The sequence below is a fragment of the Peromyscus californicus genome, unplaced genomic scaffold (genome assembly GCF_007827085.1).
Source record: "Peromyscus californicus insignis strain IS unplaced genomic scaffold, ASM782708v3 Scaffold_23__1_contigs__length_62951481, whole genome shotgun sequence".
NCBI classification, from domain to species: Eukaryota; Metazoa; Chordata; class Mammalia; order Rodentia; family Cricetidae; genus Peromyscus; species Peromyscus californicus.
Genome location: NW_026294534.1, coordinates 38,724,323 through 38,749,639, shown reverse-complemented (window position 1 = coordinate 38,749,639; position 25,317 = coordinate 38,724,323). Strand labels below are relative to the sequence as shown.

The 25,317-nt window shown below is 45.2% G+C and overlaps 1 protein-coding gene across 2 annotated transcripts in view; it reads left to right on the top strand.

Annotated features, from left to right (window-relative positions):
• The window catches only part of Wwc2 (WW and C2 domain containing 2), a 180,961-nt gene that overhangs the window by 139,720 nt on the left and 15,924 nt on the right, over window positions 1–25,317 (top strand). For both annotated transcript variants that reach the window (XM_052752268.1, XM_052752269.1), the window contains 5 exons: window positions 8,886–9,016; window positions 11,406–11,583; window positions 18,588–18,752; window positions 19,915–20,007; window positions 22,932–23,174. In XM_052752268.1, coding sequence (XP_052608228.1) covers window positions 8,886–9,016; window positions 11,406–11,583; window positions 18,588–18,752; window positions 19,915–20,007; window positions 22,932–23,174 — 810 coding nt within the window. The remainder of the gene's footprint in view (window positions 1–8,885; window positions 9,017–11,405; window positions 11,584–18,587; window positions 18,753–19,914; window positions 20,008–22,931; window positions 23,175–25,317) is intronic.

Sequence of the window (25,317 nt, the reverse complement as noted above, 5' to 3'; positions counted from 1 at the left end):
CCTCCCTGATGCTACCACCGTCTCCTCAAGGTAACTTCCCTACCCCTGTGTCTGTCCTACGTGACTTTGAGTTTGATGTGATTATATCCGGCATCTTGTGAAACTCACTTTTGACTCTGTAATTACCCTCATTCACTCTCATTGTTAGGCAGTATTTTATTGTATACTTGTATCTCACTTTATCTGTTCTCTTGCTGTTGAACATCTGAGTTGTTACGAATCTGGGGCTTAATATACTGTTGCTATTAATCTGTGTACATATAATTGATAAAAAAAAAACTGCTGTCTTTTCTCGCTGTTCTCTCGCTGTGCGTGCATAGCTCTAGCTTAGACTTTTAATTTTCACTTCCTTGATTATAATATGCATACCACTAAATGGGTGTTATCTTTTATAAAGTAGTGTATATTCTAGTTTTTAATTCATTGTCTTTTGTATTTTGTTTGATCAGAATCCATACGTTTGGAAATGAGTATTTTAAAATAAATTTATCACGAGTGTCTGATACTTTCTGTGACTTTTCACTTGCGTTTTCTTAACGTCATCTTTGGGTGAATGGACACACTCAGTTTGAATGAAACTTTGCTTCTCAGTTTTGCCCTTATGCTCCGTACTTTCCTTTTGAAGGACTGTTTGCTACCAGGGTGTGAGGGGTTTTGTCTGTTTGCTTTGGTTTTTTGTTTTTTTTTTTTTTTTTAAGACAGTGTTTCTACATAGAGAAACTGACTGTCCTGAAGCTGGCTCTGTAGTCCAGGCTGGCTTTGAACTCACAGAGATGTGCCTGGCTCTGCCTCCCGAGTGCTGGGATTAAAGGCCTGTGCCACCACCACCGCCTGGCTAGGTTTTTTTTTTTTTCTTCTTTCGGATTTAGTGTGCAATCCCTCTGAAACTGATCTCTGCATAGGCTGCGAGGGGTGCAGGTCAGGGCTCCTCTCAGCCTCCTGGTAGCTGATTCATCCCGCATCATGTGTTAACATCTTCCTGAGCTACACCACGGCTGTCGTCTTTGTCACGGTCCAGGTGACCTGTGTGTGCTCGTCCACTCTGTCCCATGTTGTTGGGACTGAGTTGTGGGCCTTTGTCTCCAAAGGCTTTCAGTAGTTCATCATCTAAGGTGATTTTTCTAGGGATGTTCATAGGTGATCGTCATCAAAGGGAGGGGGTTGTCTTTTCATTTACTGCCGGTATTTATCATACCGAAGTGCTGAACTTCATCAGACATTTTACCCTGTATCTTAAGGTGATTATTAGATAGTTCTACTTATTTCTCTCTGTGCCATAATTATTAATTAGCTTAAGTTTGTGTGTGTGTGTGTGTGTGTGTATGTATATATGTATGTATGTATGTATGTATGTATGTATGTGTGCGTGCGCGCATGCGCGCACACACACAGGAGGAAACAAGGGCATGCATACCACGATGCTCAGGTCTACAGAGGTTAGAGGCTGGCTTTCTGGGATCTCTTCTATACCTCCACTGTGGGTTTCAGGGATGGAACTCAGGCTGCCAGGCCTGCCCGTGTAGTAAGCACATTTACTCCGGGGCCGTCCTGCCAGCCTTGGTTGACTTTTGAATGTTAAAGTATTAGAATGAAGCAGGCTTCACCATGGTACATTTTTTTTTAACATATGTCCTGAATTTGCTTAACTGATTTTTTTCTCGTCTATTTTCTTTTTTTTTTTTGGATTTTTCGAGACAGGGTTTCTCTGTGTAGCTTTGCGCCTTTCCTGGAACTCACTTGGTAGTCCAGGCTGGCCTCGAACTCATAGAGATCCGCCTGGCTCTGCCTCCCGAGTGCTGGGATTAAAGGCGTGCGCCACCACCGCCCGGCTTTCTCGTCTATTTTCATGAGAGCTATTAGTCTTTTTCTCAGGATGTCACTGTCGCTTTGACATTGAGGGCTTGCAGACTTCATTGGGTGTTGGAAAATATTTCTATTCTACTTACTGCAGAAACTGTTGTAATTAGTTATTTCAATAAAATTTTAAAACTTGACACAACCTGGTAAGAATGCATAAAAGGCACAAATTACTGATATCAAGAATTAAAAAAAAAAATAATGACATAGTCCTTGTCGACGTGAAAAGTAATAAAGTACATCATGGCAATTTTAAAACCCATTTCTTCCTCAATTATTTGGGGGAAATCCTAAAATTTAAAAAAAAAAGTATCAGTGACGTGTCCAGGGCTCTGCAAGAGAAGTAGCCCCTTCAGAAAAGTCAGGTGACAGCTTGTAGAATCCCCCGGAACGACGCAGCTCCCTCCCACCCTAGATGCGCCATTTTGAGTTAACGCTGAGGGTTTGGGCTGGAACTCAGTTTCAAAGCTACTTGTAAACTAAAGGTTCGGTTTCTTTCCTAGCCAGGGCTGCTCTGGTTTTCTCTACTTGCTGTAGATTTTCACAGAATTGGTCTATTTACTCTGTTTTTATTAGCACCATTATTATTGTGGCGGTGCTGGGAACAAACCCAGGGCCACACGCACGCTTGCCAAGCTCTGCCGATAAGTGGTACTAGCAGATCTGCCCAGCATGAGTCAGCCATAGTACCTTATTGGCTTCCATACCCACAAGGACTTTTTTAGTCCTGATATTGGCAGTCTGTGCCCTTTTTATGCACTCTTACCAGAGATTTGAGTTTTCTAATTTTATTAAATAACTAATTTGGGCTTGTTGATTTTCACTATTATTTATGTGTGTGTTTACTGTTCTGCTTATTTCTGCTTTCATTTTACTATTTCTTCGATCCACCACGTGGGGGTTGGTTAATTTGGGTCTCTTTTTCTTAAGAGGGCGCTTAGGTAGCTGTTTGGTTGTCTTTGCATGTGGGGCTGAAAAATGCTTTTTACACGTGCGGTGTGACAGAATTATCAGGAATTCAAAACACTTTACGGTCTCCGCTGTGACTTCTTTACTACTCGTAAGTTTTTAAAGGATATTTACTAGGTGCTGGGTGGTCGGAGCTCTTTAGTTGTGTGGCAGATTTCGGGTTTGATTTTACGGTCTTCAGAGAACAGAACATGCTCCATTCAGCCATGCTTGCTTTTGGCGCGGCGTGGGCATGTTTGGGATAAACATTCCACTTCTCTGCGAAGAGTCTGTGTTTTGCTCTCAAGCTGCTAATTTTGTTTTTAGAGTGTCTTACACGTCGTGGGTTTTTGATTTGCTTGTTTATCACTCACTGACAGGAATATTAACTCTCACTGACTGTGATAGCACTACTGTATTTTTCCCTTTTTAGTCCAGTAATCTTTTGAGTCTGTGTTAGTAGGTGAATATAAATTTAGCCTCATAGTGTATCTTTGTGTCCAACTATCCTTTTATTGTTAAGAACTATCTCTACTTCCAGTAATACCTTTTGTTTTAAAGTCCACTGTGTCCGGTGGTGGCAAAGCTGTGTTAAGTCCTTTTGTGATGAACCGTCTGCATGGTTTATCATTTTCCATCATTTTTCTTTTATCATTTCAATTGTTCTGTTTGAAGACAGCATGTAGCGGGTGTTGGTTTATTGCCCAGTCAGTGTCTTTATCTTTTAATTGAAATGTTTGGTGCGGTTACAATCAATCTGTTCACGTATTTGGATTTGAATTTGCCTTATAGTTGGGTGCTGTTATTAGCCTCAGCGTCGTCCCACCCACCCCCTTTGGATTGGTCCAGGCTTTTACATTTCCTTTTCCCTTCCAGTAGCTCAGCAGCAGCACAGCTCCCCAGCCACCGCTGTCGCGTACCTGGCAGATGTGTCCGTGACCGCCTAGTGTGGCCGTGTTGCCCTGCAGACGGCACCAGCCCTTCCGTGTGCTCTCTGCGCTGTGTTCCTAGACAGCGGCAAGGCCTTCAAGGTCTCGGCATCTCCAGCCACTGCGGCTGTAATTTTTTTTTTTTTTTTTTTTGTAGTTCAAAATGTGGCAGCAACATCAGCATGTCTGTTTTTTCTCACAATTTCACAAAAGGTTCACTTTCTCCGGAGATATTTACAGCTCTGCACATATATGTTTTTTTCCTTGTTAAGTTGAGTACTTTGGGGAACTGAGCACTTTACAGCTTCCCCATTGAAGTGTTGACCTAGTTATTCCTCATCCGTAAAACCTCGGGAGTCAGATGTCAGGGAGAGAACATGAATGGTCACAGAAGCAGCTGAGAGCAACCAGTGACCTCTCTCTCTTTCTCATTCCTTGATCCAAAAAGCTGAGACTCTCTCTAAGCCCCTCCCTCCTACTTCCTGTGTCTCTCTATCTGTCCTCAGCCCTCCAAAACCTCTGTGGCTAATTTTGGTCAGCTCGGAGCTAGCTCCGCCCTCTGATTCAAAGCAAACTTTATTGTCAGTCTCGGGGGCGCCAGAATACGAGCAAAATATCTCACAATAGCACCTAGTGCCAGAATCACTGCTCTTGTGCTTTGGAGTTGCTATAACTAGATGAAGGGATAAGCCCGTCCTCTTCCTCTGTGTATAGTATTCCTTTCAGAATTCCCAGCCGTGGTGGCTTAGTTTAAATGCTTTAGTGTGTGTGTGTCTTATTTCCCCACAAGTTTTAAGCAATAACTGTGCTGAGTATAGCAATCTCTCGGGGACAGTAACTTTCAGGGTTTATATCATTCTGTGTTCTCCTGGGTGTAGGTTGCTCACAAAATGTCTGATGTTTATGCCTTTGCATTCAGGTTGGCATTTTTCCCTTGCAGCTTTTAGTGGCTCCTTTGCTGTGTTTCATTCGGGGTGTTCCCCTTTGTGTGCATGTATGTTGTGTATGCATGTGTTCATGTGTGTGCATATGCACTTGTGTGAGCATACCTGTGCAGGCCAGAGGACAGCTTCAGCTCTCATTCCTCAGGTCTCTCTCACTTCATTTTTGGAGACAGACCCTCACTGGCCTGGACCTCACCTTAGTGGTCAGGCTGGCTGGCCAGCAAGCCCCAGGTATCCCAGCATCCTCAGCTCCCCAGCACTGTGTTACAGATGCACGCTGCCACGCCCTTCTTTATACACGGGTTCAGAGAATCACACTCAGGCCCTCATGCTTGCAGGGTCACAGCTCACTGACTGACTGGGCGTCTCCCCAGCCCCTTCCATGTACTCTTGGTCCCCCGACTTAAGGAGGTTCTTTCTTCTCTGACTGTGTTTACAGTCTAACTGCTTCCTGTGTTAGGAGATCTATTTCTTCCTCTTAGGTTTGAGGGATTTTTAGCTCTAATCTCACTGAATAGATTGTCAAAGTCTTTAGAGGTTATCTCAGCTCCTTATGTGGTGGTTTGGTCTCTTGAACACATCCCAGGGTTCTTGGAAGTTTGGGTCATAGTCGTTAAAGGGTTTTCTCATATGTGTCTGTATGTACTGCCTCGACCTTGCCATCCTCCCTGAAATGTGTTCTTGTGTGATCTTGTTTACTGATGCTGTACTCGGCTGTATTTGCTATTTAATTGATTGATTTTTAATTTGCATAACTTATGTTTGGCTCTCTCTGTTTCCTCCATGCTGTGCATGTCACTGACCATTTCACACGCGTGGGTGACTGTCTCATCTGGGCCCTGAGATGATTTCTTTGCTTTATTGATCTGCTGGTTTGAATCCTCTACGTGAACATCGTTTCCTTTCAGAAGAAGGACACTGGAGTCCTTTTCTGGCATGTCAGCTAACTCATCTTATTTTTCGGGTATTGGGGTGTCTTGGTGGAGTGCTGTCTCCTAAGAGAGGCTGGCTTGTGCTTTTTTATTCCATCCTGTTTTATACATCTGTGGGTGTGCCCCACATCCCTCCTGTGTTACACACCTATGGGTGTGCCCCACATCCTCCTGTTTTACACACCTGTGGGTGTGCCCCACATCCCTCCTGTGTTACACACCTATGGGTGTGCCCCACACCCTCCTGTTTTACACACCTATGGGTGTGCCCCACACCCTCCTGTGTTACACACCTATGGGTGTGCCCCACATCCTCCTGTTTTACACACCTGTGGGTGTGCCCCACATCCTCCTGTTTTACACACCTGTGGGTGTGCCCCACACCCTCCCGTTTTACACACCTGTGGGTGTGCCCCACATCCTCCCGTTTTACACACCTGTGGGTGTGCCCCACATCCTCCTGTTTTACACACCTGTGGGTGTGCCCCACATCCTCCTGTTTTACACACCTGTGGGTGTGCCCCACACCCTCCCGTTTTACACACCTGTGGGTGTGCCCCACACCCTCCTGTTTTACACACCTGTGGGTGTGCCCCAATCCTCTGTTCTTACGGTTTTTCCCCTCCTTCCTCACTGCTTTGTTCGTTCATCTTACATAAACACTCGTGGTGAGTTGTCATTGGTCAGGTGGTGCTGTGAGCAGTGGGAGGGAGCTGACCGAGGGAACCGGTGCAGTGGCCTGCCTGTCCCCCTGTCAGCTGCACCAGAGGACACTTGAGCACCTCATTGTGTCCCAGGTAGGTCCTTATGATGCTGGTTGAGGAAATGTAGTTTATAGGTTTTGGGAGCTGAGTATCCACACTTAAGTAGTGAGGTGGAGGGGGGGATGGGAAGCGGACCGTAAAAATGAGAGGCAAGTATATGGTTAGAAGGATAAAAAAACAGTAGAAAACATTGTGTATATAAAAGCTTGTCCATGATTGTACATACCAACTACAACTAAAGTACAAAAGCATAAACACAATAAAAATGAAAAATTTAAAGCAGCCTTCCTGATGCTGCGTTCCTTTAGTACAGTCCCTCATGTGGTGGTGACCCCCAACCATAAAACTGTTTTCATTGCTGCTTCATAGCTGTGATTTTTCTACTGTTACGAATTGTAATGTAAAAATCTGTGTTTCCAGTGGTCTTAGGCGACCCCTGTGAAAGGGTCATTTGACCCTCCAGAGGGGTCATAACCCACAGGTGGAGAACCACCGCTTTAAAGGATTGCTTTTTTTTAGACAAAGTTTCTCTGTGTGACAGCCCTGGCTGTCCTGGAAGGATTACTATTTTTGAAATAAAAAGGCAGCAAGATGAACTAGAAAGTTCTAGCCCTTTGTGTGTTTCCCAGTTGGAGAAGTGTGGGCTTCCCCCCCCCCCCCCCCGCCCCCCCGTTTGTTTTTCTGATCAGACTCCACAGGTTGCAGCAAGGACAGCCGCTAGTCCCAGGAGTTCAGCCACTGTGTCCTCCGGAGGAGTTCTGTGCCAGACTGTTTTCTGCCAGCCTCCCCCAATCTGATTTCTTCGGGCCGAACAGTACAGTCCTGCCTCTGGGGTTTGGGGGCTCAGTTGGTGTGCAAAGCCCGTGTCTCAGGCTCCAAGAGTGTGCAGAACCCACCTACCCGTGTTTACTTTGTCCAGTCCATCAAGATACCGCATCAGGTCCTGCCACCAACTTCCTGTGGCCCTGACCTGAGGGCCCCCACATAGCTCATCCCGGCAGTGGCCGTGATAGCGGAGTGTGGAGGGTGTCAAGACTCTCGGTTTCAGACTCTTTACCAAACTGGATCTCCACAGTCTGTGCTGATCCTTTGGGCACTGCTCTTCTGTGGTGCAGATCCTTTGACCTTCCCAACAGGGGCAGGGATTGAGGGATGGTGAGCTTCCTTGCTTCTCTCTCCACCTCAGGCTCCCATAAGGCAATGTGCTCCACTTTTCCCCACAGCACACTCAGCTCAGTCTCTGGTTTTGGTTTCCAGTGGTGCAGACCATTCTTCCAGTTTTCTGTCCCCCCAGCCCTCAGGGTGATCCGTGCCCAGAGTCCTTGAACACACTTCCCTTGGTGTGACTGAGTGCCGCACAAGCACCTTGGTGTGACTGGGACACCAACTAACCTGTCTGTAGCTCTTTGTCTTCTCCATTGGTGGCTGTTTGTCATGAATTCTCTCCCATCCATTCTCATAATCTCACAGGCCTTATAATCTGTCATCTTCCCGCCGACCCACGCTACAATGTAAGGATTCCTACAATCTCACATACCCTTTCTCCTTCCACTGCTGGCCCGGGTCTCTTCCTTAACTTGCAGCAGCTTTGTTCCGGCACCGATGCACTTCTCTTTGTGTTCATGCTGGAAGAATAATCTGTAATTTCATCAGTTTTCTTTATACGAGTTGTAAAAGCTTAATTTCTGTCTGAAAATCTGCAGTGTGTGAATCACTTGTGGGTCTGCCTCTGTTGTCTGTTGTTTCTGTTGGCTTTGCGCCATTAGCTGTTAGTGGAGTGCTGGCTGTATTGAATGAGGGATTGTAAAAGCTCCAGCTGAAATGTTCTAGAGATGAGTTGATGTTCTTCTGGAAGGCAGGTGGCAACATGGGAAAGTTGCCTGCATCACCTGGGGGTTCTGAATTCCAAGTTTTCTCTCTCCTGAACCCTGCGAGGCATGAAATACCGGCTTAACTGTTTAGGCTGCTAGCAGCTGGTTTTGGATTTATTTCTCAGTCTTGCTCTGTACAGATGCAACTTAGGAAAGGCAAAAGCCTGGCTAGAAACATCCTGGGTGATGTAGGACCCACTTCCCCATTCATTTCCTCCAGCCCCTCTTATGTGGACTGCCTTGGTGTCTGCACTCCGTGCTAGCCTTTTTATACAGTGAACTGTGGGGCCGAGACCCCAGGCAGCCCATCTGTTTAGCCTGCAGGCCTCACGCCTAGGTTGACAAATGCCTTTAGAGGAAACCCTGGCAGTGATGGTCGCCCCTCTGTGTCTTTGCTTTCCCTGGGACCTCAGCCCTCCAGCCCTGACAGCCCCTGTCAGTCTCGCTGCTTTAGAACATCTGGGAGTTTGTCTTTGTTTTGGTTTCATTTCGTTCAGCATTCATATTTGTTCTCAGCAGGAGAGCTGGGTCTGGTACAAACTGCTTCTTCACAGCTGGAAGTGTAAGTCTGCGTCCAAAGAGTTTCTGAATCATGTTTGGAGTGTCTGGTGTTAACCACCGCATGGTTTCTGTTCTGCAGGATGCCGTGTCCGCCTTACTTGCAAGAACTTCAGCCGAGCTATTGGCCGTGGAACAAGAGCTGGCCCAAGAGGAGGAGGAGGAGGAAGAGGAGCTGAGGCCTGAAGAACAGCGGGGTCCAGGGGGAGATTGGTAAACAGCCACTGTCGTTCTTGGGTCGGGGGGGGGGGGGGGACTCCATTCTCAGTTTCTCAGAAGCTTCTGGGCCTTTGCAGGCTCATGTCTTAGTTTGGAACTATGGCAAACAGTGTGACATCGGGGGCGCTGGCTGTAGAGTCTCCTCCTGGTCTTTAGAGTGTTAGAGGAAGAAGTGGCGAGACTGTGGCAAAGTCAACGCGTGGGCTGTGCTGTTTGCTCTTGCTTCCGGTGATGCTGTTCATTGCTTTTCTGTGCTGTTGTTGTCTAAGCTATCTGTTTAAAAAGCTATGGTACCTTATTATAGAGCAGTGGTTCTCGAGCTGTGGGTCAGATCCCTTTGGGGGGCCAAACAACCCTCTCACAGGGGTCGCCTATCAGATATCCTGCTTATCGGATATTCATAATGATTTCCTAACAGTAGCAAAATTACAGGTATAAAGTACCAACAAGATAATTTTATGGTTGGGGGTCACCACAACATGAGGAACTGTATTAAAGGGTCGCAGCGTTAGGAAGGTTGGGAACCTGTCTTTTTTCCATTTCTTTCTCTTTTGACTAGGAGTATCATTTAGGCCATTCCTAGGCAAAGTTACTGTTTAGGAAAGAGCATCCAAGTAACCATTGCAGCATTGGTCCCTCCTCTAGTCCTTTTTCTCTCCTCCTCTGTATAAATAGCCCATCCTTTAAGGATGCCCATGTTGTATATGCCCATATGTCTCTGCATGTGAAGACCATCTTTGCAGGCTTTCACTCTATTCTCTAATAAATTTTAGTGAACGCTTCCCTTTTGATTGTCTTCCGTAGATAAACACATCTGGATTAATTTTTGTGAATAGTTGTACTGTTAGGTGTGGTTGGACTACTGTTATCAGGTATGGTCTGCACGTGTGTGGATGTGTGCATGCAGAGATGAAACCTGTGAGAAATTCAGAGTGACGAAGGTCACAGATGGTCCTGTCAAGGGCCTTTGGAAGGAAGGCTCCTGCAGTGAGATGTGAAAGGCTTGGAGACACCCGGAGAGGGATGTGAAGGTTCATCATAGTGTCTCAAGCACTGGGCTTTTCTCATGCTTGGAAAGCACAATGTACCTCACAATTCCAGGAATGTACTTAGTAGGTTAAAAGGGGAGTGGGGGGCGGGGGGGTGGGGGGGTGGGGGAGGATGACAACGACAACTTCCAGTTCCCTGTAGTCCTCACTGGTTCCCCTTCGTGTTCATTTCACAGCTAGACATTTAATAACTAGTCTGTGTCAACCGGCCAATATGTCACCAATTGCAATTAAGCCTTGACATTTAGAAGTCAGTGAAAGACTTCCTTTCTATTCTTAGGACATGAAACTCAGCAAAGCCTGCCGTGTTTCGAGCCTTCACAATACTCCTACCGTGTACACTCTGTATAGACTATGGTCGTATTCTTTTAAAATGTTTTCCGAAATTTTTATTTGTTTTTATTTTATGCATTTGGGTGTTTTGTCTGCATATACATGTGCACCGTGTGCATGCAGTGCCCTCAGATGCCAGAAGAGGGCGTCTGCCCCTCTGGATCTGGAGTTACAGAGGGTTGTGAGTCACTACCCAGGTGCTGGGAACCTAAACCTGGGTCCTCTGGAAGAGCAGCTAATGCTTTTAACTGCTGGGCCATCTCTTCAGCAATGTGGTGAGTCACATTCTTATCACCACCCAACTCCATCCGCAGCTTTTGATAATGAGCCTGTGAGACCGTGAGTCATCTGATAGCCCAGTAACAAACACTTTACACAGGTCTCTGCCTGATGATGAACAGTTAATAATGGGTAATCCTCATGTCTTAGATAAGAATAACGAACTGTTACATGGTTAATTCTGTAATCAACTGAATAGTACCAAGTTAGTGAATGTCATGGTTTTATATGCTGAAATTAAAATTTGTATGTGGTCCCTGAATATTTCTATTGAAAATCTGGGGACTTGGTCAAATTTCATCACTTTTAACTTAACATTAACATTTTGAGCCGGGCGGTGGTGGCGCACGCCTTTAATCCCAGCACTCGGGAGGCAGAGCCAGGCGGATCTCTGTGAGTTCGAGGCCAGCCTGGTCTCCAAAGCGAGTTCCAGGAAAGGCGCAAAGCTACACAGAGAAACCCTGTCTCGAGAAAAAAAAAAAAATAGCATTTTTGTACCATGCTGTGGTGATTTTGCTCTGGATTCCTGGAACATACAATGAGAATTTATTTTTCTTGATCTACTTAGTTAAGAACTTCAGCCGTCACAGTATGTCTTGAATCACATGTATGAATCTTTTATTTCTCCGGTAATAGATTAACACGCCCAGTCACACTGCATGGAGTACGCCTGCCGGACTGAAAATAGCTTTTGGTTTTTGTTTTGCTTTGTTTCTCCATAGCTTAACAATGCTAAGAGAGGCCTCTGATGAAACTGTGGCTGCTAAAGAGGCTGAGGGTCACGTGGCGGAGGGCAGCCGCTGCACAGGAAACCCGAGTTCATGTACACGTAGGCTTGATACGAGTGAAGGCGATCGTGCTGAAGACCCTGGCCAGCCACCAGCTGGAATTCCCACCCTGGTAAGTGTTCTGCTACCCTCTGCTAAGACAGAACCCTGGAGATGCATGTGCTCAAGGGGTGCTTGTCTTCTCTTTCTAAATCGGGATTTGGGCCCCAAAGGCTTCTATGGGAATATCACCAAGAGCATTGAAAACGCTTTACAGTTTTCACATGGGCTCAGAATATTAATTTTTCCTTTATAGTTGGCAGAAACAATGCTCACTACCTTATAGCTCTATAAATGGTATGTGAGTGCTTGTTAAAAGTTGTCTGGGGCTCAAGATGGAGCTGAGCTGGTCCAGTGCTTACAGCCCTGGGTTGGATCCTCAGCACAGCTGTAACCCTGGCGCTCAGGAGGTATAGGCGGAAGGATCATCAGCTTTGTAGTGAGTTCAGGGCCAACCTGAGATATGCAAGGCTCTGTTTCAAAAACAACAACAACAACAACAACAAGATAACAAGTATTTTCTGCCCTGGTGTGGGGTTCCTGTAACCTCAGCCCTCACGAGGCTGATGTTAAAAGATCACGGGAGCAGGCCAGCCTGGGCTCCACAGCAAACCTCTGTCTCAAACAAGTGTTCTTCTATTTAGAGAAATCAGGGAGCGGGGCGACTTAAAGGTATCAAGTTTCAAAATCTATTTCAGTGTTAAACATAAAGTAAGGATTTGAAGTTCATCCTGGCTGGCTGGGGTTCCAGCTGAAACCCGCTCTGAAAGACGACACTGACCTGGTTAGGCACAGGTGTAAGGAGTCCTTCTCTGTCCCTCCAGCCAAATAACGACAAATAAGACACAGAGACTTCTTACTAATTATCAAAGCTCGGCCTATAGCTTGGGCTTGTTCCTAACTAGCTCTTATAACTTAGATTAGCCCATATTTTTAATCTACATTCTACCACGTGGCTTTTACCTCTGTCCCATTCTGTGTGTCCAACTTGTTCTGCATCTGGCTGGCTTCTCCACCTTTCTTCTTCCCAGAGTCCTCTCTGTCTCTGGAAGTCCCACCTAAACTCTTCCTGCCTATCTATTGGCCATTTAGCTTCTTAATTACACCAATCACAGCAATACATTTTCACACAGTATACAGATATCCAACAACATTTCCCCCTTTTTGTCTAAATAAAAAGAAAAGGTTTTTAATTCTGACATAGTGAAACTATATATAATAAGAACAATTATCAGGTAAGAATTACATTCACAATGTCTAGTCCATTTGTATTTGGCAAATTTGGAGAAAATACTATCTATCTTATCTTGATGAATTTAAAGTTTTATACCTAAACCATTTTTTATCATAACTTGTATTACCATCCTAAAACTAGCTTTTTAGAACTCATTTTTCTTAGATAAGCAAAGCTTCTAAGACTCTTAGCCTTATATACTTTATACCTCTTTTGTGAGTTTATTTTCTGAATTTGGTAACAAGGAAAACTGTAACTATAACTATCTATTTTCAATTCCATCAGAGGCCTGAGAAGAATATAATATTACTTGAGTAAACAGGAAGTACAGAGCAAACAACTTCCAAAACTATAGAAATGATGGAAGCAGCTGGCTGCCTGGAGAGTCACCCAAGGTTCCTCTGTAATGTTAGGGCATCCATCTTTAGCCTACAGACCTAGAATATCTGATAGACTTTTCTGTGAAGCAGGAATTTTGAAAGACTGTCCTGTCTTGTCTTGGCAAAGTTTGGCAGTTGCTTTCTTTTGTGTCCTGCTTATCCAGTTTGGACAGCATTCTGTCAGCAGTTAAGACAAGGGCAGTCTTTTTGCCCAAATGGCTAGCCTTGCCACATTGAAAACAAACTCCATCTGGAGGTTCTTCGATGCCTATCATCCTTTTTTGAAGTAAATTGGTGCTGCCAGGAGCAGACATGTCTCACCGTTGTGAAAAGCCTTATGTTATTAAAGCATTTTAAATGCCATATTCTGTAGGTTTTTGAAGTGTTTGAAGACCATCTGTCTATCTAAAATATATTTCTATATGACCTTCGAAACATACCTAATGTGACTACAAGTTTGATTGTTATAGATGACTACTAACCTTAGTTTTCCTAAATGGTTTATAATAATAACTTTTAAGGAATAGAACTCTACATTACATTTTTAAATGAGCTGCATGGGTACAATACCTTAAACAAAAGTAGAAACATATATACAGTATAACAAAAAAACCTTAAATTGTATCAATATGTAAAAACCCATACCAATGTAAAATATTTGAGTCTAATGGTTGTTCAAAAGTAGATTTAATGATCCCATCATTTCTGTGCTATATCCCTTCCTTTTCCCTTCAGAAGGAGATCCCTGAATCTATTCTCCTTTGTTCAGCTTTTTTCCTGACCATGACCAGTAACACTATGTAACCAACCCCCCTAAACCGTGGCAAACATCTATAATCTATCAAATGACTAAAATCCACCTACCCCACCTCTTGAGAATGTGGGTGTTGTGTTCTCTAGACTGCTTCCTGTTATCTGGGGGCAATGGCATCTTTGGGGGACCCTGAGAAAATTGGGATAATGGTCAAGTCCTGGAAGAGCTAGCTGTATCATTCATTGTCCAGTCTCTGTGTGATGGTAGAGAAAGTACAGGGCTGATCTGAAGTCCTGACTGGAGTAGTCTGTGAGGCTGGACCACCTCAATGAGCAGCTTTGAAGTTGTTCTGAATGCAAAATTTTGAGGAAACTGCAACAGAGGCTTCTGAGGCTGGATCACCTGGGCTACTTGTTTTCATTGATGTCTGGTCCTTTTTTTCTGAAAACACAAACTTTTAAAGGTAACATATATATCTGCATTAAAACAAGTATGGAATGTGCTGTGTGCACAAATCAGTTAAAGATGATTTTTTTTTGTTTTATGTTTAAGCAGGTAAAAGGCATCTGTCAATTTTATAAATCCATTTGGAGTGTATAACTAAACCTCTATGCATGCCATATGAAAAGATGATATGTAATAATAAGTCATGAGGATTCTGTAGCCACCAAGATTTATCATGTCTCATCCAGTCTCAGAGCTGTTCCCATATTTGAGGGATCAGCATATACATCCTGATATATGCTGTCCTGTAGTCTTTCTTGGTTTCTTTCTTCATGTCTATAGTCAAGATTTTCAGGAGGTCTCCCCCAGTCAGATCTGATCTTCATTAAGTTGAGGAGAACTGTAACTTTTTGTTTCCTGTGGAAACAAAGGTGTAACATCTCTCCCAATGCAACGTATTTCCCGACTTCCATTTTGAAACCAAGACATTTCTGAAGAATGTAGCTGGGTTTTGTAGCTTGAGTTTTCCTGCCTGGCCCACAGTCAGGACAAATCTCTGTCACCTGCCAGTCCCACAGCCTCTCAGACCCGACCAAGTAAACACAGAGACTTATATTGGTTTCAAACTGTATGGCCGTGGCAGGCTTCTTGCTAACTGTTCTTACAGCTTAAATTAATCCATTTCTATTAATCTATACCTTGCCACATGGCTCGTGGCTTACCGGCATCTTCACATGCTGTTTGTCATCGTGGCGGCTGGCAGTGTCTCTCTGACTCAGCCTTCTACTTCCCAGAATTCTTTTCCTCCTTGTCCTGCCTATACTTCCTGCCTAGCCAATGGCCAATCAGTGTTTTATTTATTGACTAATTAGCAACACATTTGCCATACAGAACATCCCACAGCACTTGCCTTTTTTTTTTTTTTCAAAAAGGAAGGTTTTAACCTTAACAAAGTAAAATTACATATAATTTGGGAATTTGGGCGTAGCTTCTCTTACTACTTCCTGCTGGAGGGGGGCGCTGTGTCTTATGGGGATACAAAGAAAATTTTAGGATTATGGAATAGTCCATGAGGCTGTATTGTCTGAGCCAGTTGCCTTCAAACCATTCTGGATGTTGGATCATTTGGGCCATGGTGTCGTCGGAGACCTTTCAGGGGGTCTTGGCTGATCAAACCTGATGTATCTTAATCTGGAACAAATCCATAGCCTTTGGGTTTCTGTGGAAATAAAAGAGACTCTTTTCCAAAGCAACATATCCTTATATCCAAATTTTGAAGTCAAGGTATCTTTAAAGTATACATATTGGTTTAACTCAGCTTCCTTTACAATCAAATATCTCTCTGCAGTTAAGAATCCCAAAGACAACACAATGCAGATTCTCTGTGTAATATCCATTTTTACATGGCTTATATTTTATACCACCTTTACTGTCTCTTTGAAGACTTTATTTTTTAAAACTATGTATTTGTTTCTGTAACTCTATATATCTTTTTTGTCTCTTTCAAGCCTACGCATCTTTTACACACATTGTAAACTATTACATCTGAATCTGTCTTATTGTGAATCTATTGCCTTAAACTGCAGCAGCTGTGGCTGCTGGCTCCACCCACCTCAGCTTCCCAATGTGGCGTTTTCCACCAGCTCTGGGAGCTATCGTGGGTCTCTATGCTTTTATCCAAGCAGTGTATAGCCCAGAAACCTCTTTTTTTGTTTTGTACCTGCAAAGGCTAAATCCACCACGCAGCTTAATGTGCTACTTGCAGAGGACTCATTCCCGCCATACTGCAGGTTACTGCAGGTCGAGCACGTACGCTAGGAACCCACCAGTAGCTCAAACCGGCAGCTGCCGCTCATTTGAGAGAGACAATTAGGAACTGTTTTTAGCTCCGTTTTAGAAGATTTTTTCAGGTTTTAGGTGGAAACTCTTGCCACCACGTTGGACGCCATTTGTAGCTTGAGTTTTCCTGCCTGGCCCACAGTCAGGACAAATCTCTTTCACCTGCTAGTCCCACAGCCTCTCAGACCCGACCAAGTAAACACAGAGACTTATATTGGTTTCAAACTGTATGGCCGTGGCAGGCTTCTTGCTAACTGTTCTTACAGCTTAAATTAATCCATTTCTATTAATCTATACCTTGCCACATGGCTCGTGGCTTACCGGCATCTTCACATGCTGTTTGTCATCGTGGCGGCTGGCAGTGTCTCTCTGACTCAGCCTTCCACTTCCCAGCTTTATTCTCCTCTTTGCCCCGCCTACACTTCCTGCCTAGCCAATGGCCAATCAGTGTTTTATTTATTGACTAATCAGCAACACATTTGCCATACAGAACATCCCACAGCAGGGTTTAGTTCAGCAATCCTTTCCATAATCCAACATCTCTCAGCAGCTGCCATTTACTCATCAGCATTCAAAGATTCAAAGTTAGCAAATCACCATACAGGATCCAGATGCCTTGTTTATATTTCTCATCTTTATGTGACTTATTCTTTTTATATTACTTTACTTTTTCTTTAAATACTTTATGATTTTTAAACTTTTTTATGACTGTCTATAGCCATTTTCTTTTCTTTCTTTATTTTTTAAGCACCTAAGCCTACTTAAACATATTGTATCTGTTTAGAGGTTTTCTCCATCTGAACCTGACTTTTTGCACGTTGGCAGCCTCCTCTGACCGCATAAGCCAAATCTCAAACTGCTAGGCTCCAGCCGCCTGGCTCTGCTTGGCACATGGGATGCTGGTGGCTGGCGCTGCCCCCCTCGGTTCCGTGAGAGCCTGTCCTCAGGCCTGCGGGTTTTTACCTGCCCCAGCTCTAAGAACGTTGTGTCTGCCCGAGACACAGAGTTTGTACCCAATGTCAGCTGCTCAAGTGTTCAGCTGCACAGCAGGGCCTCTTAAAAGAGCCGAGCCTCCCCAAGAGACCCAGGAAGCCGCTTGCTCAGAACTTTTAATTTTTTTTTTGATCCATAATTATGAATAGGCAGTTTGACCCCTTGAGTAAGAAATACATCAAGTGCTGTCATTAGCAGGGTGTCCCCCATCAAGATTGCAGTGCCCGTGGGTCAGTGAAGGGCGTGGGGATAAATTACTCTGGAGATGGCTTCAGGGAACAGCGTCTGCTTTATCGCGCATGAACAACCACTTACATAGTGGAGCCTGTCGACTGTGATTGGTTAGCACGTTACCTCGGACTGGGTGGTGAGAGCTCACGCCACCAGGGTCCCTATGCAGAAGGAGATGTGGAAAGTGCAGACTTGTCCACCAGCCAGCTACTCAAGCGCAGTGTGCCGGGTAGGCTCACCACCAGGTTATGCCTGTGTTTTCTGCTACAATCAAGACATCCGGAATGGGGATACTTCCTGTCTAAGACTCAAGGATGAAGACACACTAGAAATAAAGAGAGATGACTGCTTGCTGATAGAGCTGGTATTTGGAGACACCTCTTCAGTCATGATTTTGTTGTATGTTCAAAGATCCAGTGAAACTTCATGGTCCTTCACAGCAGTTGTTATGTTCATCTAGTCTGAGTGCAAATTCCACTTATCAACAATTTTATGTCATTGTTTTTTTTTCCATCTATATTTTATTTATGTTGATGGGTGTATTGCCTGCATCTGTCTGGGCACCATGTGCCTGCACTACCCACAAAGGCCAGAAGAGGGCGCCAGATCGCCGGGAACCAGAGTAGTAGACAGTTGTGAGCTGCCATGTGGATGCTGGAAATTGAACCTGGGACCCTGCAAGGGCAGCCAGCACGCTTAACTGTGGAGCCATCTCTCCAGACACTATAGTGAATTTTTAATCATTTTTTATCATTATACCTTGTTCTGACAACACTACTCTTTAAAGACAATGCATTTCCAAGTAGGAGTCTTCACATAGAAAGCCTCCCTCCCCTCTCTCCTTATGAAACATGATGCTCTGTAGGGCAAGCCTTGCTCACAGGGCTAGAGGAGTCTCTGCTTAACTTTAGCTATTTGCTCACTCCCTAGAACAGTGGTTCTCAACCTATGGGTCATGACCCTGCAGGGGTCACATATCAGATAGTCTGCATATCACATACTTACAATTCCTAATGGTAGCAAAATTACAGGTATGAAGTAGTAATGAAATAATTTTATGGTTGGGGGTCACCACGACATGAGGAACTATATTAAAGAGTTGCAGCATTAGGACGCAGCATGAGAACCACTGCCCTAGAAGAAGGGCACACATAGGAACATGCACCTGCCAGCTGCTGACGAATCACCCACTCTCACCGTAGGTCGATAAGGAGACGAATACCGATGAAGCAGTGGATGGCAATATGGCAGTTCGCCCCAAAGACCGTAGCAGCCTGAGCTCTCGACAGCATCCCTTCGTGAGAAACAGCATGATAGTGCGCTCACAAACCTTCTCCCCAGGCGAGCGGAGCCAGTACATCTGCCGGGTAAGGAGAGCGGCGCAATGGCGGCCTCTTCCCCTTCTGTAGTGAGTGGCCCGTGCACAGGGGCTGCAGAGCTGACTGGAGACAAGAGGTGTAGAACGCCACACCCCGGGGGTCCTGATTTTCAGGGGCTTTGTTTTCCCGTGCACCCAACGTCCTGCTGGCTCTAGTGTAATTGACTTGGCAAAGAAGTAAAGTTTAAGGATTTAGATGTGAAGAATTGTTGAACTTCTGTGTTTAGAAACATAAAATGGCTTAAGAAATGTATTTTGAATATTTCGTATGCCGTTCTAAGCATGTTAATCTCGCCAAAGAGAAAATGTGAATTGGATTTTACAAAATTATGTTCTAAGACCTTGCGTCCCTGAATCAGACTCATAGTCCCGGGAAGAAAATTGTGAAATTCACATCAGTTTCCCCAAAGTCTACCTTAGGAATTATTTATAAACTATAGTAAATGGATTTAATATTACATACAACTAGATAGGTACTTTTAAAATTCTGAACTTATTCAGGCAATAGAATACTTACTGAGCACCTTCCTAGAAACAAAGGCTCCGCCCCCTCCTCTTTTGCACAACTTCTGTTCTTGTCAATGAGCCAGACCATAATAATAAGCATGCTGAAGAAGCTGTGAGTTGCTATTGGTGGACTCAGTGCCCTGGGAAACAGAAGAGCAGGCTAAGGGGGTTGGAGTGGACAGGAGGGCTCTGGGTGGCCTTTCTTGATAAGGTGACCCCAGCAGAGCCTGAGCCAGGGGAGGCGTGAGCATGCGCGTTGTGGACAGCATGGCCCTCAGCACTGTGCTTCAGAGAAAACAAACCACTGTTGGCTACAAGTCGAGAACTCGTTGTATCAGAAAATAGTTCTCTTTCCATACAGATTCGATCCTTGCTACCAGAAGCCAGCTCTTGAAGTTCTTTCAGAAACTTAAGTTAAGAATGGGGAAGAAATGATTTATGAAAGATTTTCTTAAAAGTATAGTTCACAGGCTGCAGGTGTGGCTCTGTGGTTGATCGGTTACCTTGCGTGTGAGGCCCTGGATTTGATCCCAGCACAGCAGTGAAGGGCAGAGGTGAGGGTGGTTCACGTGGCTCACACTACCTGCTTTGTTCCGTTGGTTATTTTGTGATTATTTCCTTTCCTGTCTGTCTTTGGTTACCAGTTAAACCGGAGCGACAGCGACAGTTCAACCTTGGCCAAAAAATCATTGTTTGTGAGGAACTCCACGGAGCGGCGCAGTTTGCGGGTTAAAAGGGTGCGTATTCCCTGAGCCGGACTTGAGGAACATAAATCCCAGAAGGGGCAAATGTCAGCGTTCCCAGCTCTCGGGCTGGTGACTGAAGGCGCCGGGCCTCTTGGAGCTGCGGCTGTGAGTCCCGTGCTGTGCAGGGAGGATGTGTTGGGCCCTGGTTTGGCCCTGTGCTGATGAAGGTGGGAAGCTGGTTTGCAACGTCTTTGGAGAAGGTGGTTGCTGGGTCCCCGGTGTTAGTGAGTTGAACCACCACCATCTTCAATGGGGGCTTCAACGTCTCCACCATGTCCAGCTCTTGAGTGATTGTGGGAGAATTTAAAACCAGGCACCTTCTCTGAGGGAGCAGATTTTCCACAAAGGAGTAGCACATGGGTGCTTTGTGCAGGGTTTGTAGAGAGAAGGGGGTGTCTTTTTTATTACAAAGTTTATAACTTGCATAAACAGTTATTTTTAGGCATTAGAAGTGAACATGGAGAGGCCACTTCTCACTTCTTTCTAAGTCACCTGCCTTCCAAAGCAGCTCTTGCTTTTAGGGGATGGTGGCTTTGGGGAATTTTAACTGCAAGTGTTCAGGACCTGAGTGGAGCTAGGTTACTCATAGCTTGGTTAAAAGAACTCCTCGAACTAGACATAGGTAAGTCCTGAAATGTTGCTTAAGTTGAGGGTTTTAGCTGGCTTTTAAGAAGGCAGATACGGCTCAGTTAACTGCGAGGGTGGCATTCTGACTTAGGAGTCGCAGCATGAAAACTATGGAGAGGTCTTAAGAGTACAGAGCACTGCAAAGATTTACCGGTGAGTCACGAGGTCGGAGAAGTCCCCTTGAAGCACACTGGCCCTCGAGCCGACTCTGCCAGCTCTTCACATGGTCTAAACCAGCGAGGTCTACCCATCTGTGCTGCCCAATTCTGTGATCACTGTTGAGCATCGATTGCCAACACACCACTGCACACTAGTCCTTATGGAGGCTTCACGCACTTTTGCTGAAGTGCCTGTGTGTGTGTGTGTGTGTGTGTGTGTGTGTGTGTGTGTGTAACGGGCGTGTACATACCACAGCATGTATGGAGAGTTGGTTCCTGTCTTCCGCCTCGCTGAGGCAAGGTGTCTTGTTTCGGCTGCTTCACTGTGCACTCTAGCCTACCTGTGAGCTTCTGAGTAATTCTCCCATCTGCGTCTCCCAGCTTCTTATGTGAATGAGACGCATGCTACCACATCTAGCTTGTTGGCTTGGGTCATCTGCCCTGTGTGGCTAGCATGGTCACAAATGAGCCGTCACCCTGGGGTGGGAAGAATTTCTGGCCCTGAAAAGCAAGTCATGTAGCCGAGGCACATGCACATCTAGGTATTTCTTTCTGTGTGGTGCATGTGTTGGAGAAGATGGGGATTGAATATAGGAACCTAGTAACAATGTTAGAGAAGCCTAAATATTTAGTGATGAGATATAAGTCGGACAAAAAGGAGAGGGACCAGAAGTCAAAGCTGTTTCAGGCTGGGCCGGGTGGTAGAGGCCTGTTATGTGACACTATTCCTGGGCAGACATCAGTGAGTACCCGTCTACTGTCCCAACAGACCCAGTATGAATACCACCAAAGGCCAGCTCTTTAATCTTGGAGGCACCTGCTCCAGAACCAGGCCCTCGTTTACTCCCAGGTACTTGAGAGGCCAGCTAGGAAGATCACAGTTCAAAGACGGTATTCAAAGCGACTCTGGGGCCAACCTGGAACTTAGTAAAACGACCTTGAAATAGAAAGAGGGCTGGAGGTATAGCTCGCTGGCAGGATACCTAGACTTACAAGGTCCCGAGTTCAATTCCCAGTACGATTAAAGGAAAAATAAGTATTCCAGTTTGGGTGAGGTCCCAGTAGAAGAGGACAGATAGGTCCCCTCCGTTGTTATGACCACCCTGGTTACTCCAGGTCTGCAAAGCAGAGTAGTTGTGTATCACATAGTACCCGTTCTCGGGAACTTCCCAGCTTCCATCCCCGCTCCTTGTAGCCTTCCTTCTGTTATTAGTCAGCCTAATGGAAGTTCTTTTCCTCAAGTCAGTCTGACTCGCCCCTGGGCCCTCGGTCTCTCACTGGCCTTTTGAGGTAGTGAAGACACAAATTCCCAGTTCACTGCTGCATGCAGCCTCATACCATCCTTCGCTCCAAGTCCTCAAGGCCAGAGACTACATTCTATTCCTGATACTCTGCCCATCACACACCTGCCAGCAGGCATTTGCTCCTACCTACCCCAGAAAGTAGACTGTGCCCAGTGGGAAGTCAAGGAAGGAGCTGGACTGTAACCATCTGGAGTCAATCCGCCCTCCATTCTGGCCAACACTCACAGTGTGGTCGCAAAGGACTGAGCTGCAGGGGGTTCTGTGTCCTGAACGGGAGGGTATATAAGTATTTTGTAATATGTTTTTCGTTTAGCATGGGCTGTGCTATCCACTTAAAATGGTTTTAATTACGTTTGTTTGTTTGTTTGTTTGTTTGTTGGAAGGGGGTGCCATTTCCTGTGTGGGGATCAGGGGACAACTTTGAGAAGCTAGTTCCTCCTGTCCATGTGGGTCCCAGGGATAGAACCCAGGTCATCAGGCTGAGCCCTCTCCCCAGCCTAGTGCCCACTTTTTAGATCTCCGTAGTTTAAAATGACCCAGCTTTATTTCATGCTCACCTACTAAGCGGCAGGCTGGCCTGATACCAGTTCCTGCTGTCCTCACTGGGACCCAGGCTGAGGGAGCTTCCATCTCGGGCTCACTGCTGTGTCCCCAGTAGGAGGCAGAAATGTACAGATCTCACAGCGCCTTTGACAAGCGTCTGCCTAGAGGCGATACCTCTCCCACCACCCTGCCATTGGCCAAAGCGAGCCACGTGGCCAGTTATGCCTGTCATGTGAGGAGGAGCAGAGATAGTAACGGGGGATCTGCTGTGTCCCCTCCACAGGCAGTCTGCCAACCCACCCTCAGGAGGACTGCTCAGGAGTGCCCGGTGCGCACATCTCTAGACCTGGAGCTGGACCTGCAGGCCTCACTGACCCGCCAGAGTCGCCTTAACGATGAGCTGCAGGCCCTGAGGGACTTACGGCAGAAGCTGGAGGAGCTGAAGGCTCAGGGAGAGACTGACCTTCCCCTGGGCGTGCTGGAGGATGAGAGATTCCAGAAGCTTCTGAAGCAAGCAGAGAAGCAGGTATGGAGCTCCGGGTCACACACCAAGAGGGGCTGGTACAGAAACATCCTTGGGGTGGCGGGCACCTTGGAGCAGGGTCCCAGCATAGGCATCTTCCCATCCTTTTCCTAGGACTTGGGGCATGGCCACCCCACCATTATAGTGTCCTTCCTACCCAAATATTGCTGTGGTAGTGGTTGTCCACTCAACCCCAGGCAGCTCTGTAGTCTCCTGACAAGAAGGGAGCATGGCGGCATTTCAGTGTTTCAGCAAATGGTACACAGTGTTTACATTTCAGTTAGCCACCGTAACTATAAATACATTGCTAACTTTCATGTTTCTAAATTTTCACTTTCCTTCCTTGAGAAAAGATTACATTTCACTTTAATAGCATACATTTGCCTTTCACTCTACAAACGTGAATAGAAAATAAGATAAGATGGCTGAATAAACAAATACTTTGTTTTGTTTGGGGGGCATCTCAGTATGTAGCCCTGGCTGGCCTGGAACTTGCTGTGTAGACCAGGCTGTTTCAGAGATTCACCTGCCTCTGTCTGCAGAGTGCTGGGATTAAACCACACACAGGTTGTATTGTCGTTATGGCAGGGTTTTGTTTTGTGGAGTTTTGTTTGTTTTTTTCAGACAGCTTCTCACTGAATAGTTCAGGCTAATCTTTAAAAACACCTTTAATCTCAGCACTCAGGAGGCAGAAGCAGGTAGATCTCTGAGTTTGAGACCAGCCTTGTTTACATAGTAAGTTCTGGGACAGCTGGGGATATGTGGAGAGACCCTGTCTCAAAAATACAAACAAAACAAAAAAAGAGAACATGTAATCCCCCTGCCTCAGCCTCCCAAGTCCTGGCATTACAGGCATGCACCATTCCCTCCTAGCAAAAATCAAATAGTTTAGAGGGATTTTTTTTCTAATGTGCCACCTAAATATTACTGAATCTGCCTCAGTATAATAATACTGATTTATTCTCAGGGTTAGGATTTATATTTTGGCTTAGTGCGATTTGTATTCATTTCTACACATGATCTTTAAATAGAGCTTTTCATACAGCTGAAATGTTACAAGTGCCTAAACATTATTCCTTTAATGTGGCCCTTTGGGCGGAAATCTGAAGCTCAGCAGATAATTCCTTGAAGTATCTAATAGGAAAGGATCCTCCATAACAAGTTTGTCTTTTGAACAGAAAGGCTTGGTCCCACCTGGTGGCAGTGTTGAGAAGCGACTGGGCCACAAGGACACTCAACTCCTCAGCAGAGGACCTGATAGCTAAAGGGGCTGTTGGAAGGTGGAGATCTGGCTGGGAGAGGGGAGTCACCAGGGTGCCTGCCTTCCTTCCAGATAAGCCTGTGCTCCAGCGCCCACCCCCACAGTCATTTCCTGCCTCTGTGCCTGGGTTCAGTTGTGACAGAGCCACTGGCTGGATCTGCAGCCCTGAGCCAGAGGAAACCTTTCCTCCCTGTAAGGCATTCTCTCGGGTGTTTTACTACAGCAACAGAAAGTGGTTAAGATGTTGAGGAGGAAAGAACAGCCCAGACAAATTTGAGATTTAAAAGAGTCAATTTAGACAATTATCTAGGAAAATACAAGAACTAAGAAAGTTGAAAAATCTTCTGTCTCTCAAAGAAATGACAGCAGAATTTTAAAGTCTATCCATAAAGAAAACATTAAGTCAATATGTAATTTCCACCCAATTTTTAAAGAACAAATTGTTTCAATTTCATGCACTCAGAGAGAACATGCCACCCTTAAATCTATGTGGCTAAATCTGTGATTCTAAAAGAGAAGATACTATTCAAAGGAGACTCACAGGCTGATTTCACTATGACTGCAAATGCAGACGTCCTCCCTACAATATCAGTAAACAGAATCTAATGACATATTTTAAAAACATTTTTACCGTATTGAACTGTGGGAGGATATTTAAATATTAAAAATTGTATTAGTACACTCACTTAGGAGACTTCCGAGGGAAACTATCAGTCAACTTGATGGGTGTAAGCAAATACTGATAAAATACAGTGGACATTAATATTTAAAACGCTTAGTGAGCAAGAAGACGGGACATTAACCTTATGAAAACTAACAGAAACCAAATGTAATCCTAAGCAAAACAAACACAAAGTCATCTCTTTAGAATCAGCTGAGTGAAGT